The following is an 18,022-nucleotide window of genomic DNA, read 5'->3' on the forward strand; positions in this document are numbered from 1 at the left end:
AGGGATGAGTGATGCTGGTCACTCTCAAATGAAATGTCAGGACCAACTTGCCTAGTCCTGGGCTCTTACGCTCCTCACTGGGCAACATAGGATTGGATGATGAATTGAACATTATAACAGACAAACCCTTTAAGAGTAAGAATACTGTAGTTACCAACAGCTCTCCACAACACTTGGCAAAGCACAACCACCAGTGTCCTCGGGCATCATTCGGCAGGGGCACGGCCACCACCAGAGTCCTTCAGCGGCACTTTGCAGGGGCACAACCACCACCACCACAGTCCTTCAACAGCACTGTGCAGGGACATTACCACCACCACAGTCCTTCAGCGGTACTTTGCAGGGACTCGACCACCAGAGTCCTTCATCAGCACTACAAGGGCACAACCACCACCCGAATCCTTCAGCGGCACTTTGCAGGGGCACGACCACCACCAGAGTCCTCAGGCATCACTTGGCAGGGGTATGACCATCACCACAGTCCTTCAGCGGTACTTTGCAGGGGCACGACCACCACCAGAGTCCTCAGGCATCACTTGACTGGGGTATGACCATCACCACAGTCCTTCAGCAGTACTTTGCAGGGGCACGACCACCAAAGTCCTTCTTCAGCACTGCCAGGGCACAACCACCACCCGAATCCTTCAGCGGCACTTTGCAGGGGCACGACCAGCACCAGAGTCCTTTAATATTGATTTATTTATTAAAATCTAACGTGGATTTAAACTAAAATTTTTCTGTTCTATAGGTGTTGTGTGCCTGCTGCTGACCCTATTATCCTGGCAAACAACTCGGGCCTTTCTTCCCAAGGACTGCTGAGGACTCTGGTTGTGCCCTCTGGTGAATGAAGAACTGTGGCCCCTGCTGAGTGATGAAGAACTGTGCCCCCTGCTGGGTGATGAAGAACTCTTCTGCTTGTACTGGATGTCTCTAATTTTGTATTAATTTTTAGTGTGTGTGTGTGTGTGTGTTTTTATGCAATATAACATTGAAATTTACTGTCTTGTTTCCTTACCATTCATTTATATGTAGTTTTTCAACTGAACCTTAAATCTGCCTGACTGAAATGACTAGTATACCTATGAGTAACTTAACGTATTAAAAGACTGAAATATTTCTAGACTGTATTATAGAAAAAACTTAGTAATCTACAAATCTTAACATATAATAAAATGGAAACTTATAAGCCAAGAACATTAAAGTTAAAAAAATGAGAAAATGAAAATATAAACTGAAAATAAAACAGCAGAAATGAAAGAAATAATCCCCAAACCAGCCAAATATGGAAAAAAAAAAAAAAAAAAAACAATTATCAGAAAAAATGGCCCCAAACTGGATTTTTGGGGCCCTCAAAAATGTACCTAAGTTGATTGCAAAGATTAATGGAACCAGGTTTCACATCGAGCCTTTCATAATCTGAAGAGTGTCCGGAGGCAACCTGAAACAAGAGAGAGGTGTTAATAAAATAATAGGTACGCTCTAAAAAATTCCCCACCCCTTTCCCCTTCCTCACCATAGCTACAAGTAGCAGGGTGAGAGAGGAAGGGCAAAGGAGTGGGGGAGTTTGGGAGAGGACACATGGTGGAAAACACAGTAAGTGGGAGTGTGTACAGCTACGGACATAAATACTGATCCACTTCATGAACAATAATTAACCAGGAAGTGAGCAATGACTTCAGGAACCCAGTGAGGCTGTCTTCAGGCATAACAAACCTTTCAGAATATTATGTACGAGTTTCATAATTAATGGACTAAAACCGTGCAGCAGTATTTTGTCTTCAATTGTACCAACCAGACTCACAGCATCAACACGCATGGATGGCCATTTTGGAACAAAGTTGCCAGCTAGTATTTTTATGGGCAAATTATTTTTACAAAATTTGAGATGTAATTCTGAGATGCCAACAAGTACACTCAATCCTTAAGTAACACGTGGTTGAGTAACACGTTTTTGTTCTAACGCGGTCAGCATAATTAGACAAGTCATGTCAACACGCGGAAAAACTCGAGCTCACGCGGGAAGTCAGCTGGCCTGGGGACGAAATTTGAAAGCCGCGCGCTGACGTCACCCTCTAACCTCTGGGTACATTTCTTGGGCGCATATTTCCTTTCTGTATGGGTATTTATCTTAGTACCACAGCCAGCCACCTCAGCCAAACAGCCCTAGTGAGATGGGATAAGTTAGGGTAGGTTAGGTTGCTGAAATTTTGCCTGGGAAGCACAGTGGGCATATTTTCGTGAAAAACCTATGGTTAGTTTTGAAACGAATGGGCAAGCGTTGTTCCTGGCTGAGGGTTCCTGGTGGTTTTTATGAATACGCATACAGAATGGAAATATGTTTTCTGGGCAAACTCAAGGCCGAACGGTTTGACGAAATTTATGGGTTTCGGCAATTTCAGGGGACGAAATGGAACGACAATGTATGCTAATCAGAAAAAAAAAAAAAAAAAAAAAAAACGCGTTCTCGTAAGTTACAGTTCAGTTCCACATTCTTCGTTTGATTTCATGCTTCCCAACACATTTTGGACCAACTGGGCATATGGTTATCAGTCCTTTCTCATGCCTCATCTAGTTCTTACCCACAATTATCATGGATTGTGCAGTTTTAAGGAATGAAATGGAACGAAAATGTTTGCTAATTAGAGGAAAAGTTACTCTTTTGTCCATGTGTTATCGTAGCGTTCAGTTCCACATTCTTCGTTCGATTTAATGCTTCCCAACACTTCCAACTAACTGAGCATACTGTTATCAATCCTTTCTCATGCTTCACCTAGTTCCACCCCACACTCATAATGGGTTTCGCAGTTTTAGGGGACGAAATGGAACGAAAATGTTTGCTAATTAGAAAAAAATACTTTCGTCTATGTGTTCTTGTTAGTGTTCAGTTCCACATTTTTCGTTCAGTTTCGTGCTTCCCAACACATTTAGGACCGACTGAGCATACGGCTATCAAGTCCTTTCTCGCGTCTCACGGACTCTACCTCACAGTAATATGGGTTTCGAGTTTTAGGAGACGAAACTGAATGAAAATATTTGCTAATCACACACACACACACACACACACACACACACACACACACACACACAAAATACTTCTGCTCGTGTAAGTGAGCATTCAGTTTCACATTCTTCGTTCTTCTTCCTGATAGTCTTATGTTTGTCGGATTACTTCTGGGAGGTAAATAAACGTTTCATGCTAAATCTGTTTCCCCCGTTGTTTTAAGTTGTATTCCGCTGTCAACTTGTTTGACACATCAGGGTTACGGCAAAATTAGGGCCTGTCCTAACCTAAGTGTTTAAACTTGACCTAACCTAGCTTAACTATACCTTATAATTTAACCTAACCTAACGTAGCATCCAGCTGGGAAGTTGGGAGACAAAAATCACCTTTGAGTACATCAAGACAATAATGTTATGGCTTAAGGAACGTGATGATAAAAAGTGGGAAATTTTTCAGCAGGAAAAGGTAATTTACCACCCAGAAAATAGTCAGAAAAATACAGAAAACAAACTGGAGGAATATGAACTGAATTGGTAAGGTTCTTCCACTGCTTTAAGCGTACAAATACCAAAATGGCAAAAGAAAATAAGAAAAACCATAGCATAAAAGAAAGCACCATCATAACGATTTGGAAGGACAGGGAGAAGATAAAGATCGTGCGTAGGAAGTGATGCAATCCTGGCAGATGTGAAGGTTTATATGTTGTCCTGAAACTGACTGAGAAGCTTATAGGGCGTTATGTGGAGCATTAGAGAAAGCACTCTCACTTTTACCCCTTTTTACCATCTTACCCCACGTATTTACCTCCACCTATACGCACCATCAGGTAAAACACTGAAAGAGATATAACTGTTGTAATTAAAAACATCAGTGGTATTAAAAATGGCATTAACAAAAACAGAAGTTGGACTGGGTCAACACCACCTCCACCGAGTACCCTTTTGTTGATACGTAGCTCCACGGTATTTTACTCCCACCCCCCAACCCCAAAGTTGTTATCAAAGTTTCGCCTTCTCGTATCATGTGGCCTTCGGGAGAGACGTTAGGCTGTATAGTTAGACTAAAATTTACGGGTCTGGCTGTTTTAGGGAACAAAATGGAGCGAAAATGTTTGCAAACCAGAAAAAAGGTACTCTTTCATCCATGTGTTCTCCTGAGTTAGCGTTCCTTTTCACATTCTTCGTTCGGTATCGCTCTTCCCAACACATTACTCTTCGTTCGGTATCACTCTTCCCAACACATTTCAAACTGATTGAGCAGTTTAGCCATATGTTTAGTTTATGAGAAATGCGTTGGGAAACGCGATATCAAACAAAAAATGTGAAACTGAACGCTAACTCACGAGAACACACGGATTAAAGTAATTTTTTCTTGTTAACACAAATTTTCGTTCTATTTCGTACTCTAAAACTGCCAGATCCATAAATTTTTGTCTAACCATATGGCCTAAGGTCTCTCCTGAAAGCCACATGATATGAGAGAAGGCGAAACTTTGACAACAACATTGGGGTTGGGGGATGGGAGGAAAATACCGGGGAGCTACGTATCAACAAAAGGGTACCCATCCCAACTTTTATTTTTGTTAATGCTATTTTTAATACCATTGATGTTTTTAATTACAACAGTTATATCTCTTTCAATGTTTTACCAGATGGTGGGTGCAAGTGGGGGTAATTTACGTGGGGTTAGGTGGTAAGAAGGGGTAAAAGTGAGAGTTTTGGAAAGTTGTCAGAACACACTGTACCATTATACATGTAAACATATTGTCTGAGTGACGCGGATTTGGGTACCACGGTCCTTGTCCAGTCCCTATTGCCCGCGGTACTCAAGGATTGAGTGTACTTTTGAGCAAATTTTTGGACTTACAATAATTTTGAGATGCCAACTAGTATTATTGTGAGTGAACTTTTTGACTTAGAAAATATTTTGAGATGCTTAGATACCATACCAATAATAATGAACTGTGGCCATCTTGGATTTAAAAGCTGCTGATCAATATTACCAAAAGCATATTTTTGGACTTTCTGTGATGCTTAGACACCAATGACACAGGAGTGAGGCATCAACTAATTACTTTATGAATAATTCTTTGGACATTCAAAACAGCAATGATAGCTCTGACTTACAAATTACTTTCCTTTTCTTACTTTGACTTAAAAATTACTTTCGTTTTCTTACTTTAAAAATTATACTGTATACACCAACACACTGAATTTGCACTGACAATGTTGCCCATAAAATGACTATTTTCAGATCAATTGACAAAGGGTGGTCCATATATTACACTAAGTTATTCTGATGGAGACAGCAGTCTGGTTACGAGAGGAGCACAGACGATTTGGCTGCTTCACAAAATAATCAACCATGCAATCAATGATCATTAAAATGCAAATAATTTACCACTAAACATAAATGGGGTTACACAATTAATGAACATGGAAAACCAGATATTATAACATAAAGCATGAAAAGGGTTATGGGAGTAGAAAATGACGCAGGGGAGACAATGGTGCAGATCATGTAGCCATCCCCTAAACTAAGATACATAACATGTGGACTGCTCTGCATGACATGAGAGACCGTACATGTGTGCTGATTCACAGACTTATGACCAGTTTACATCATGACTATTACTGAGTTTTGGCTGGAAGGACAAGGAATAGAGGGCACACTCTCTCTCTTCTCTCATGTTCTTCTGGCAAAAACATAACTTATTTCTTTCACCTTAACTTGGCCCAGATTTCTGTCAGTTTGTAACATATTTCACGTAGCTTACTGTACAAAAAGACAATACAACACTACCGGTATGGCTGTACATTCCCTCCACATCACTTTGTAACTAACTTTTTGCATGAGCAGAGCGAGTGAGAACACTATACAGTACAGTACTCAGGCTGAAATGTATAAAATTCTTGTCCCATACAGCCTGTAAAATTTTCCTGCCACCAAAATTTTTTCTTCTCAGCTATGGAACCAATCATGACAGGTTGTACCATTTTGAAATTGTCATAAATGTCTTCCAGCGGTACTAAACTTTTACCCCAAAAGAGGCAAATACAGCCAAAAAATGTGCAAAACATTCTCACTAGGCAAGAACAGCAATGAAAATTTATGCCTATTCCTTGATAACAGATTTTAGTGTTTCTCTATAGTTACAGCTCAGTGGCAAAAAATAAATAAATAAATAAATAAAAAATACTAAGGCTCTAGATCCCTTGCACATCACTAGAACCGTATTCTAGTGTTCATCTGATATTCAACCTCAGCATTCAGGATAGATGGAAGGCAATTTTAGGCCAAGTTAATGTGAAATGAGTATAGTTACAAATGAAAAGTTATCACAAGTTATTCTGTGAGTGCTCCCAGTACACAAAGATACATGGCCACATGGAACTGACTGCATACGAAAGATCATAACCTGGTTGTGGTAGGAGACTTTTTAACGTTATTTTCTTTAGCACTATGACTGACTGAGTGAATGAGCACAACAAGCCAGCAAGAACACTTTTAGACATGTAGTTGGGTGCTACAGCATGGCACCTAAACTGTTATCTGGGAAACTATACAAGCCCAAGTGGATCTAAGCAAATCATTGGAAAGCTTAAGAGGTAAAAGGTGTTACACATTGCTTTTCTCAACATTTGCCACCATATGACAGAAAAAAGAAACCATCCATCCATCCACACATTATCCAATCCTACGTTGCCCCATGAGGAGAGTAGGAGCCTGGGGCTAGGCAAGTTGGTCCTGACATTTAAGATGAGAGTGACCTGCCTCATTCATCCCTGAGTGGTATTACGTGAGCAATAAACCCCAACCACCCCTTGGATATAAACCTTCACCAAACCACCAAAACTGTGTTACCTCTGAAACTATTAGGCTACAGTGGATATACACACACTGTTGAAAAGCTTACGAAAAAAGTAATATGTGATAGTAAACTTAGCTTTCTCAATATGTACCATAATACTACTGTAAAAAGGCCAAAATGGGCCAAACTGAGCATCAAACTAAGTTGTCTCAGGAATTATTAAGCTACTGCACATCAACACACAATGTCTGAACACTTATTGAAAAGTTATGGGCATCACTAAGTAGTTTTCCCCAAAATTTCGAAGTTGCATTAATATTAGGCAAGTAAGATGGCAGTTAGAGTCCTTAAAATGTCAAAGTTGCATTAATAGGTAAGTGGAATGGCAGTTAGAGTCCTTAAAATGTCAAAGTTGCATTAATATCAGGCATGTGAGATTTCAGAGTCTTCAGAATGTCAAAGTTGCGTTAATACTAGGCAGGTGGAATGGCAGTTAGAGTCCTTAAAATGTCAAAGTTGTATTAATATTAGGTAAATGAAATGGCCGTTTCTTAAAAATGTCAAAGTTGCATTAATATTAGGCAAGTTTTTTTTTTTTTTTTTTTTTTAAGCTAGGAAGAAGGAACCAAAGGCCACGAGCCCACAAACTATTCCTTTCAAGAGAAAAACAAAATACAAGAGAGAGCCAAATTCAAGATCCGATCATTTCGAGATGCCTGGACACACTGCGTTTGAAAGACTGGGGATCATAGCTAGCAAGAAATACAGACAGAGGGAGACAGTTCCAGAGTACAATGGTCTTCTACAAAATTTCCATCCATCCATCATGCAATCCTGTGTCGCCCCATGAGAAGCGTAGGAACCCTGGGCTAGGCAAGTTGGTCCTGACATTTAAGATGAGAGTGAAGTGTGCAATAATATCAAGCAGGTGGGACGGCACAATTCTTTTAGCTAAAATAACAACATTATCAAGCTGGCTCACTCATACACGTTCCACATATTTAAGAGTGAATGTGTATAACTTGATTTTACTCATTAACAGCATACTAAAGACATGCCTGTAGGTAGTTTATTCCATGTGACCTCATAATACATACAAATATAAATATCTATCTATCTATAGCCCGATGCCCTAACCCCACAAAGGGTGGCTGCAGACAAAATGCCTCAAAGTCGCTCTGTCACCCACCATTTGACTGCCCTCCCCCCAACTCACTCCCCCCTCCCTCATACACCTGTCAACTCCATTCCTCCACCTTATCCTTGGTCTCCCTCTCCCTCCCTCCACTCCACCGACATACACCCCCTTAGTCAGTCTTTCATTCATAGGAAACGCATAAATACAGTACATATAATAAACAGGCACAGAAAATATGAAACAATGAATTCTGTCTAAACCATTAATCTGTCTATCTATTGCCAGATGCCATAATCCTGTAAGGGGTGGCCATTTGACTTTGAGTTATTTGTTTTACGGGGAGGGGCACTAACCCTCCACCAACCCACTTGCTGACACATAGGGAGCACGTATGGTTTGGTTATATGGTTACCAACCAGCATTGTAAATGGTTTCTTGGCTTACAGGAAACCATTTGGCTTGTCATTCAATGTAAAGCCACCTGTAAAGGAAAGAAAAGCAATAAGAAGTGACAGGAAAGATGGGGGAAATAGGAAGAGAGGAGGGCTGGCATAGAAAAAGAATGACAACGGCTAAGGAAGAAGTAGGCAGCACTACATCAAGTTAGTGGATGATGGTCACCACCACCTACCACCCTAAACCCTAAATATTATTCAAAATCTAGCTAACCTCTAAAAATTCTGGCCACTCTTCTGTTTCACTAAATCTCCTGAATAACTCATAAAAAAGAATGATTAAGGATGTTACCACTTGCATAGCTCTGGGTAAGGTAGGGTAGGGTAGGGTAGGTTAGGGCAGGGTAGGGTAGGGTAGGATACAGTATGGTGAGTTACTTTGCATCAAATACACTGGGTGGGCAGGGGGATGTCCATATAATCAATAGCTTCTTTTGATCACCTTGTAAAGTTTTTCAAGAGTTTTTTCCCCCCCAGCTCAATGAAAATAAAAAGCTAATACCTGTGAGTCTGGGAAATTACTGTCAAACTCTGGCCTGAGCACACTAAAACTGAATGTATGATGGTGTAGGTCCCTAATTTCTTATGGTCATTATGGAACACCTGTAATTCCTTCAGCTAACAAGACTGGAGAAAGGTGTGTATTCATCCAAGTCTGTCTGTCTGTGGACATGATACTGTTATCTCAAAAAGCTGTTATTGGATGTCAACAAAATGTGGTGGACATGTGGCCACTGGGTCAAGAAGTTGTTTAGATTTTGAGATGGATCAAGATGCAGGAGTAAATCATAAATACGACTGGTGTCAGTGGAGGTATGCCTTCTTTGTGACTTTTAACAGGGCACACTATGACCATTCAATTAATTACCACCCCCAGTGAGGTTGCGTGGTTGATCTATATGGTACATGAAGAACTACACTGACACTGGCAAAGATATGCACCTTCTGAATGCTTTCTAGTTGTTAGATGTCATAATCCTGCATTCCACCTTACAGAGCGCAGTCAGCAATGATACACAAAGGTCAGACATGTTGTATCAGCACATTTAGGGGACACCCATAACTGTCAGGTATGATCAGCCCAGACCCAACATTAGAGTGTAGTCAGCAACAATACACAACAGTAAGATTTACAGAAGAAATATGTGCAGCATGTGATGTGGTGTGTGGAAGGAAGAGAAGACGGAGGGGGGTGCAAGGAACAGCGTGGTGGACTGAAGAGGTGAAACAGGCTGTGGCACAAAAGAAGAAAGCATACAATGAATGGATGAGAAATAGGGGCGTGGAAGAAGTTGAGAGGCGGAAGAGAGAGTTATATGTGGAAAGGAAGAGAGAGGTGAAAAGATTAGTAAGAGAGAGTAAGAAGAGAGTGGATGAGGAATTTGGAAGGAATTTGAGTGTAAAGTGGAGGGACTGTAAGAAAATGTTCTGGAGAGAAGTGAAAAGAGTAAGACAGGGTGGAAGTGAAGTTAGCAGGGGAGTGAAAGATAAAAATGGTAGATTACTAGTGGAGAAGGGAGAAAAAGTGAGCAGATGGAGAGAACACTTTAAGGAATTGTTGAACGTAGAGGATGGAAGTAATGCGAGTATAAGTGGCTGGGGAATGGCTGGGAGAAGGAGGGAGGTGAGAAGACAGGAAGAAATCAGTAGGATAGAAGTTGTGGAAGCAATGAAGAAAGTTAAATCGGGGAAAGCCCCAGGAATTGATGGAGTGTGTGGTGAAATGCTGAAGCATGGGGGAGAGATAGTAGTAGAATGGATGTGGAAGATGTGCAGATTGGCCTGGGAGGAAGCATGGGGGAGAGATAGTAGTAGAATGGATGTGGAAGATGTGCAGATTGGCCTGGGAGGAAGGTAGAGTCCCGGAGGATTGGAAGTCAGGTATAATTATTCCCTTGTACAAAGGAAAAGGGGAAAAAGAAGTGTGTGGTAATCATAGGGGCATTTGTCTTCTTAGTATAATACGAAAAGTGTATGGTAGGATACTTATAGACAGAGTTAGAGAAAGAACAGAGAAATTAGTTGGAGAAGAACAGGGAGGCTTTAGGAAGGGAAGAGGTTGTGTAGATCAGATATTCATTCTTAGATCTTTAGTGGAAAAGTTTCTAGAGAAGGGAAAGAAGTTGTATGCGGCTTTAATGGATTTGGAGAAAGCATATGACAGGGTGGATAGACAAGGATTGTGGAAAGTGTTAAGAATATATGGAGTAGATGGGAAGTTGTTGAATGCTGTGAAGAGTATGTACGATGGTGCGAAGGCTGCAGTGCGTGTGGATGGTGAACTAAGTGAATTTTTCTCTTTGAAAGTTGGTTTGAAACAGGGATGTGTCATGTCTCCATGGTTGTTCAATCTGTACATGGATGGGGTAATAAAAGAGGTACAAGGTAGGGTAGTGGATGTTGGAGTGGCCCTGGTGAGAGAGGATAGTGTTTGGAAACTCCCTGTACTGTTGTTTGCAGATGATACTGTGTTGTTGAGTGAAGAGAAAGGGGAGCTGCAAGGCTTGGTGGATGAGTTTGAGAGAGTGTGTAAGAAATGGAACCTAAAGGTGAATGTAGGGAAGAGTAAAGTGACGGTCTTTGAGAGAGGTGAAGTTAGTGAATGTACAGCGAGGTTAGATGGTGAGGAATTGGAAAATGTGAGTACGTTTAAGTATTTGGGTAGTGTGATGAGTAAGGATGGAGGTTTGGAGGGTGAAGTGCTTGAAAGGGTACAGCAGGGAAGAAAGGTTGCTGGTTCCTTGAAAGCAGTGATAAGAAACAGGGAAGTGAGCATGGAAGTGAAAAAGTTACTACATGACAGTATTGTGATACCAACTCTAACGTACGGAAGTGAAGCTTGGACGTTGTTGGAAGGACACAAGTCAAGAGTGAGAGCAGTGGAAATGAGTTATTTAAGAGGAGCCTGTGGAGTCACGTGGAGAGACAGGCTGACGAATGAGGATATAAAGGAGCGTTGTGGTGTGGATGTGGATGTGATAGGAAGTGTTATGAGGAACACACTGAGGTGGTTTGGCCATGTGGAGAGGATGGAGGGTGAAAGACTGACGAAGAGAGTGTATGTGAGTGAGGTGGAGGGGGGAGGAGGGAGGGGGAGGCCGAGGATGAGATGGAGGGATGGAGTGGAGAGGTATATGAGAGAGGGGGGTGTGAGTTGGGAGCAGGGCAGTGAAATGGCGGGGGACAGGGCGACTTGGAGACGATTTGTTTGTGGCCACCCCAAACGGGATTGAGGCGTCTGGCAATAGATAGATAGAAGATGCTCCATGGCCTCATGCTTCGGATGTAACTGTCAAACACTATAAGCTTGTCCACACTGTCACACACACAGTTTAAAGATGACCCTAGCACCTATGCTACTCAGGGTCACATTCTAAGGGCCTTTGGAGATTTTGCAAGATCTCTTCCTTAGTTATTTACCCTGAATATTATACGATCTTTTATCCATGTGACTGTACACATCATATTACATATCTCAAAAGTCTGTTTTTTCCCCAACAGTTTCCAGCAACTGTTGGGATGTAACTAGCTGGTTTTGGCTCATGGTTTAGCTTCCAGTACATTGAGAATATCAGCTGTACTGGTACCACGGCCAACCCCAATACAGGAATTCTTTACGTGGAAACATGGTGTCATTTTTATATTAGATTAGACTGCACCTCAATATTCTTTTTTATGAAGTGAAAAAACCAGGTGGCTCCCCTGCCTGGTCTAACACACATTCCTCAATTCCCTCCATATCCCTAAATGGAGGATGGTAGCCTGCAGAGGAAGGGTTCATATTCAAATAAGCCTGGGGTTGCCAATACTGTACTATATTAACTGATGCTACTGAAGGCAACGGCTGGAACTGTGACCCTGGCCAATTCAACTGGACAGATTTAGTTATTTTCTCCATTTTTTCCTTTTTCTTTTTTTCCGGCTCTCTACGCCCTACCTCACCCCCCATCCAAGGGTGGGAAAAGAGGTATAGGTGATAATAATGATATGATATTGATGCAGACTATGCTGATACAGTATTACCACAGTATAAACAGCATACTTGAAAAATGTTATCATGTAGTGTGCAAATAGTGGTAGGTGGTGGCAACCATCATTCACTCACTTGATGTAGTGCTGCCTACTTCTTCCTTAGCCTTTATCATTCTTTTTCTGTGCCTGCCCTCCTCTCTTCCTATTTCTCCCATCTTTCCTGTTCCTTCTTATTGCTTTTCTTTCCTTTACAGGTGGCTTTACATTGAGTGACAAGCCAAATGGTTTCCTGTAAGCCAAGAAACCATTTACAACACTGGGTGGTAACCATATAACCAAACCATACGTGCTCCCTACGTGTCAACAAGTGGGTTGGTGGAGGGTTAGTGCCCCTCCCCGTAAAACAAATAACTCAAATGGCCACCCCTTACGGGATTATGGCGTCTGGCAATAGATAGATAGAGAGTAGTGGGCAAACAACAAATCACTAATGAGCAGATGCTACAAAAACTCGTGTGCCATGAAGAAAAATGGCCTTAATTATAACACATACAGAACACTAGACATGTGGGATCATATGTCTATCTATTTATTGCCAGACACCTTATCATATGCACCTTTGCTAAACAATGAAGAACCCTATGCCTGATAATTCTTAGGGTGCTAACTAATGTACCATATGGGCCCTTGCCAGAGTTACATACCTTGTGTAGCTACTTCTTGCAGTATGGCTGACTGACCAGGCCTGCATCTACTGTACACAGCATATGAAAAAGAAATCTATCTATCTATTGCCAGACGTCTTAATCCCGGAAAGTGTGGCCACAAACAAATCGCCTCCATGTTGCCCTGTCCCCCGCCATTTCACTGCACTGCTCCCAGTTCACACCCCCCTCTCTCATATACCTCTCCGCTCTGATTTACCTTTAACATCACAGTGAGATGAATGGATGCAGATGGTTTTAGTGCTGATAGATTTCTTGCACTTCCATCCATCGTCATCAGCATCATCAGCCCAAGTTAGTCCACTGCAGAATAAAGGCTTCTCCTATCTTCTTCCACTCTCATGTATTAACTGTCAGCACATCCCATCAAATCCCAGGAATCTTGAAGTCAGAATAAGATGGCAAGATGACATTTGGGATCCACTCCTCCATCTGCCGACAAAAATAGCCATCAGTATCACCACCATCATCTCCAATTCTATTCTCACTATTATACATGTAGTTATGATCCTGAAAAAGGGAAATACAGACGTCAATATCTTCATTTTCATTCATTCTATTCTCATTATTATACATGTAGTTATGATCCTGAAAAAGGGAAATACAGACGTCATTATCACCATTTTCATTCATCAAGCCTTCCAATTCCTACTCACTCACTCAGGGTCAATGCTGAGGGTCTAAACTTCACTCACCTTCTCACTCCATCCGTGAAGCTTCCCTCATGCAAGTGTCTAAGCAAAAACTCTTCCCACATTCAGTATCTCCTGACACCAATGACAAAGTTCAGCCAAGATTTGCAGCCTTCTTCTTGGTGCTGTCCTGCCCGGGTTGATGTTTTCGGATATCAGCCTGTGAAAAGGATCAACCTAAGGAAAATGTGCCATGTGCCCATATATCTAAAGTTACTGTTGACATATCTATCTATCTATCTATTGCCAGATGCCTTAATCCCATACAGGGTGGCCACAAACAAATCGCTTCCACGTCGCCCTGTCCCCCGCCATTTCACCGCCCTGCTCTCAACTCACACCCTCCTCCCTCATATACCTCTCCACCCCATCCCTCCATCTCATCCTCGGCCCCACCCTCTAAAGTTACTGTTTACATAAGTACAAAAAAATAAATAAATAAATAAATCATCATCACCATCCAGACCTCCCTTCCCACCCTATGGCAGGGTGAGGAGTAGCAACATCCAGACAGCCCAAAAATGCCCAATCCAATGGACCACGCTTCCATTCACTCATCAATCAAACCCCCGGAATCCTGGCTCTATCTAATATGCCAAAAACATAGTGGTAGGTGGTGGTGACCATCATCCACTCACTTGATGTAGTGCTGCCTACTTCTTCCTTAGCCTTTCTGTGCCTGCCCTCCTCTCTTCCTGTTTCTCCCATCTTTCCTGTCACTTCTTATTGCTTTTCTTTCCTTTACAGGCGGCTTTACATTGAGTGACAAGCCAAATAGTTTCCTGTAAGCCATGAAACCATTTACAACGCTGGGTGGTAACCATATAACCAAACCATACGTGCTCCCTATGTGTCAACAAGTGGGTTGGTGGAGGGTTAGTGCCCCTCTCCATAAAACAAATAGCTAACTCAAAGTCAAATGACCACCCCTTACAGGATTATGGTGTCTGGCAATAGATAGATAGATATTCATTACTGGATATTCATCTGCTTTTCCACTTGCTAATCCTGTGATGCTTTGTTGGGTACAGCACACCCTCATTTTACGACTGCCATGCATTTGTGAAGATCAATCGTTTAATGAATTTTGTGTCGTAATCATGTAAGAAGGAAAAGTATCACAATCTGGTAATAAGAAATCAGGCATCACAGTGAATATATATATATATATATATATATATATATATATATATATATATAAAAAGGGTAAATTCCTATTGATCTCATAAACAAATGATTGTATAACGAGGGTGTGCTGTATTTCTTAGACTAACTGGCAAACAAAGAGGGTATACAGTTATGTTTTCTATGGCTTCCTCTCATCAACAGCAACCTTTTCCTTTACCATTTCCTTAGTTTGATGAAGTTAGAATAATGCTTAAAATTGGCAACTTCTATCTATCAATCTATCTATTACCAGACGCCTTAATCCCGCAAGGGATGGCCACAAACAAATCACCTCCATGTCCCCCTGTCCCCCACCATTTCACTGTCCTGCTCCCAGCTCACATCCCCCTCTCTCATATACCTCTCCACTCCATCCCTCCATCTCATCCTTCACTGTCTCATTTTCCTTCCCTGCAGTGTGACTGGGTGTGATGGGGCTGAATTACTGCTTTGTGGGGTGTGAGGAGCAAGGACACCCAGTTAGGTTAAGTATGATGTGGTTAGGTTCGGATACAACCTGGGTTTTCTGATCTGTTATGCAATTCGTTTGATATTAATCGGCGAGATCGAGGATGAGGTGGAGGGATGGAGTTGAGAGGTACATGAGGGAGGGGGGAGTGAGCTGGGGAGAGGGCAGTCAAATGGTGGGTGACAGGGCGACTTGGAGGCGTTTTTGTCTGCTTCCACACTTTGCGGGATTAGGGCATCAGGCAATAGATAGATAGATAGATTTTCCAGTGACAATGCTTTTTCTCTCAGCATGGGTTTCCTCGGTCAATGGGATGGAGGCGGCAGGAAAAATAGAATAGTTAATGAGGCAACTCCCCCCCAGAAATGAGTCAAAATCAAATGAACGACAAAAATAATCAGAAAACCCTTCTTTTATCCCAAAAATTGTGTCGGCCTGAAAGTGAACATTTATTCTTTGGGGAAACAGAATTCTAAAATAATGGGGTCATGAAGCTATAATAGGTGATAGCATTTTTTTTTTTTAAATATAACACAGGAAGGAAAAAAATAATCATTCATTCATTGCCAGACGCCATGTATCCCAAACAAGGTGGCCAAAATAATAATAATAATAATAATCCACACACCAGACTACAAGTGTCCTCCATTCTGTAGCATGCAAAAGAAAAAGGGCAGAAAATGAAACTCCTTACCCATGTCAACAGGAGGAAATGCACAGGCCCTGCCATGCCTTAAAGCAGTGGTGAAATCCTTCACTACACCGTACGGCCCATCATGGTGAACGGTGTTGAGCATCGGCCAGAGGTCTTCGTGTCAGGGTCATCGCTGGCTCACTGAGGTGTGGCTTCTGAACTGGCATTTACTCTGAACGTCCTGCCAAAAATAAAATGGAATTACGTATTTGTGGAAGGCTAAGAGATTATGGGTAATAAATAGCCTACCAGGTAGTATTCCTAGGGTAGTTCCCAACAGCCTTTAGCCGTGAATGAGTATCAATTTTTTACATCACATTAATCTGATGTCTATTTTTACTCATCTTACCAGAGCAAGATTCCTCTAATGCAGCGTGCCCAAACAAATGCGTTCATTTTATACTACCAATATTAAAAATACTACTACTGATACCGGCCTAGCAACCCCCCCCCCGACTCAGGACTGGGGGATACGGGTTACTTCCACAGCCATCTGAGTCACATAATCACAATACAAGATTTACCTTAATGTAATGGTGTCTGCGTCTTCCATCATACGAAATAGCAACCATTTCCACGTGAAGTTTACCGACATCATAGCACATGTCCCTACTGTTTGTGTAACTATCTATACTTCCACAGTTAACTGAAAAGTGAAAAGACGATCACACTTGTGTCTGAGAAAGGATCGGAATCTCTTCTCTAATCCCTCCGTTGAACTGAAATATTTATTGTTGTACGCAGGAATTTTAGTTATTCATTCGCATGTTGAACAATGCACAAAACTTTCAAAACCAATGTTGGAACTTGTTTTACTAAAGGGCTGAGCCGATCAGGAAATGTTTCCACTTCATCTCTACGGAGTTGTACCTTTGTTTATCCGCTTTGATCGCCCCCCCCCCCAGGCACCTATCAACTGAACTGAACTGAATCGTTCATTTAAGGTTGTTAGACAATATATAAATGTTGATGTCCTGTATGTAGCCCAACGTGATCACCCAAATGTATAACCCATGGTGTGGCCACACCCACGAATGTCCAATCACTAAAATGTGTGTCGCAAGACCCACCACCGTCTTTTGTTTTATAAAGTTATCGTACATGGCCTGATAAGCGTTTCAAACTTTCAATATATTTATATTTTTTCCGTTAATATCGAAATTTTATTCCACACTTTATGATTATAAAAACAGTAAACCACAATCATTGTTATAACTTATATGACTCGAAGACTTGTATACTTGATAAATAAATATTATTGATATGTAAATAAACGACAGGGAATCGTCCAGACGGCGAATTGTCTTGTTTTTGTTCATATCGCCAATAAACTTACTACTCAAGCCATTGTAAGACAAAACACTAGAGTGTACCAGAAAGGACATGTATAAAAATAAACTAAAAGTAATAACGTTGAGAGAGAGAGAGAGAGAGAGAGAGAGAGAGAGAGAGAGAGAGGTGCGTTGGTGCGAGATTTTGGCGCTCACTCACCGTGCCACTATTGGCCTTCAGGGTGAGGGAGGTGGGGGGAAAGGGGACGAATTTGCTATACTTGACCCAAATTTAACATCCCTTTGCTGCCTATTGTCCGTAGCTTCAGTGACAGAAAGAAATTGTAATATGCTACATCTTTTCCACACCATTTCTTCGTGATTAGCATCCAAATTTACCATTCTTAGTCATCTCTTGCCACAACTAAGCATTTGTATTCATGTTAGAGTTGCAGTAATAGTTCTTGTTGTTGTTGCTGTAACCCCAAGTTCACCTGAAAGTGTACCCTGTAGACTGCAGGCTGAAGTCGTCCCTCTTGTAGTTCATTATCCCCCTTTCAGCAGATAGGGAAGGGGCTGAAGGGCACTTGCATAACCAGACAGTGGAGCCATCCATCTAGCCTATGT

General features: G+C 41.6%; 1 protein-coding gene across 1 annotated transcript; it reads right to left on the reverse strand.

Moving 5' to 3' along the window:
• Positions 1 to 255: 255 nt before the first annotated feature.
• Positions 256 to 16,731, reverse strand: LOC145418759 (uncharacterized). The gene is made up of 7 exons (XM_080287094.1): positions 16,649 to 16,731; positions 16,125 to 16,305; positions 13,798 to 13,954; positions 13,302 to 13,534; positions 1,362 to 1,438; positions 509 to 683; positions 256 to 346 (listed from the first exon to the last, which is right to left on the reverse strand). The coding sequence occupies exons 4-6, from the start codon at positions 13,386 to 13,388 to the stop codon at positions 533 to 535; spliced, it is 315 nt and encodes a 104-aa protein (XP_080143220.1). The 5' UTR covers positions 13,389 to 13,534; positions 13,798 to 13,954; positions 16,125 to 16,305; positions 16,649 to 16,731; the 3' UTR covers positions 256 to 346; positions 509 to 532.
• Between the last annotated feature and the right edge of the window lie 1,291 nt (positions 16,732 to 18,022).

The sequence above is a fragment of the Coenobita brevimanus genome, chromosome 116, assembly GCF_032717465.1.
Source record: "Coenobita brevimanus isolate Jiangsu-jjx chromosome 116, ASM3271746v2, whole genome shotgun sequence".
Taxonomy (NCBI): domain Eukaryota; kingdom Metazoa; phylum Arthropoda; class Malacostraca; order Decapoda; family Coenobitidae; genus Coenobita; species Coenobita brevimanus.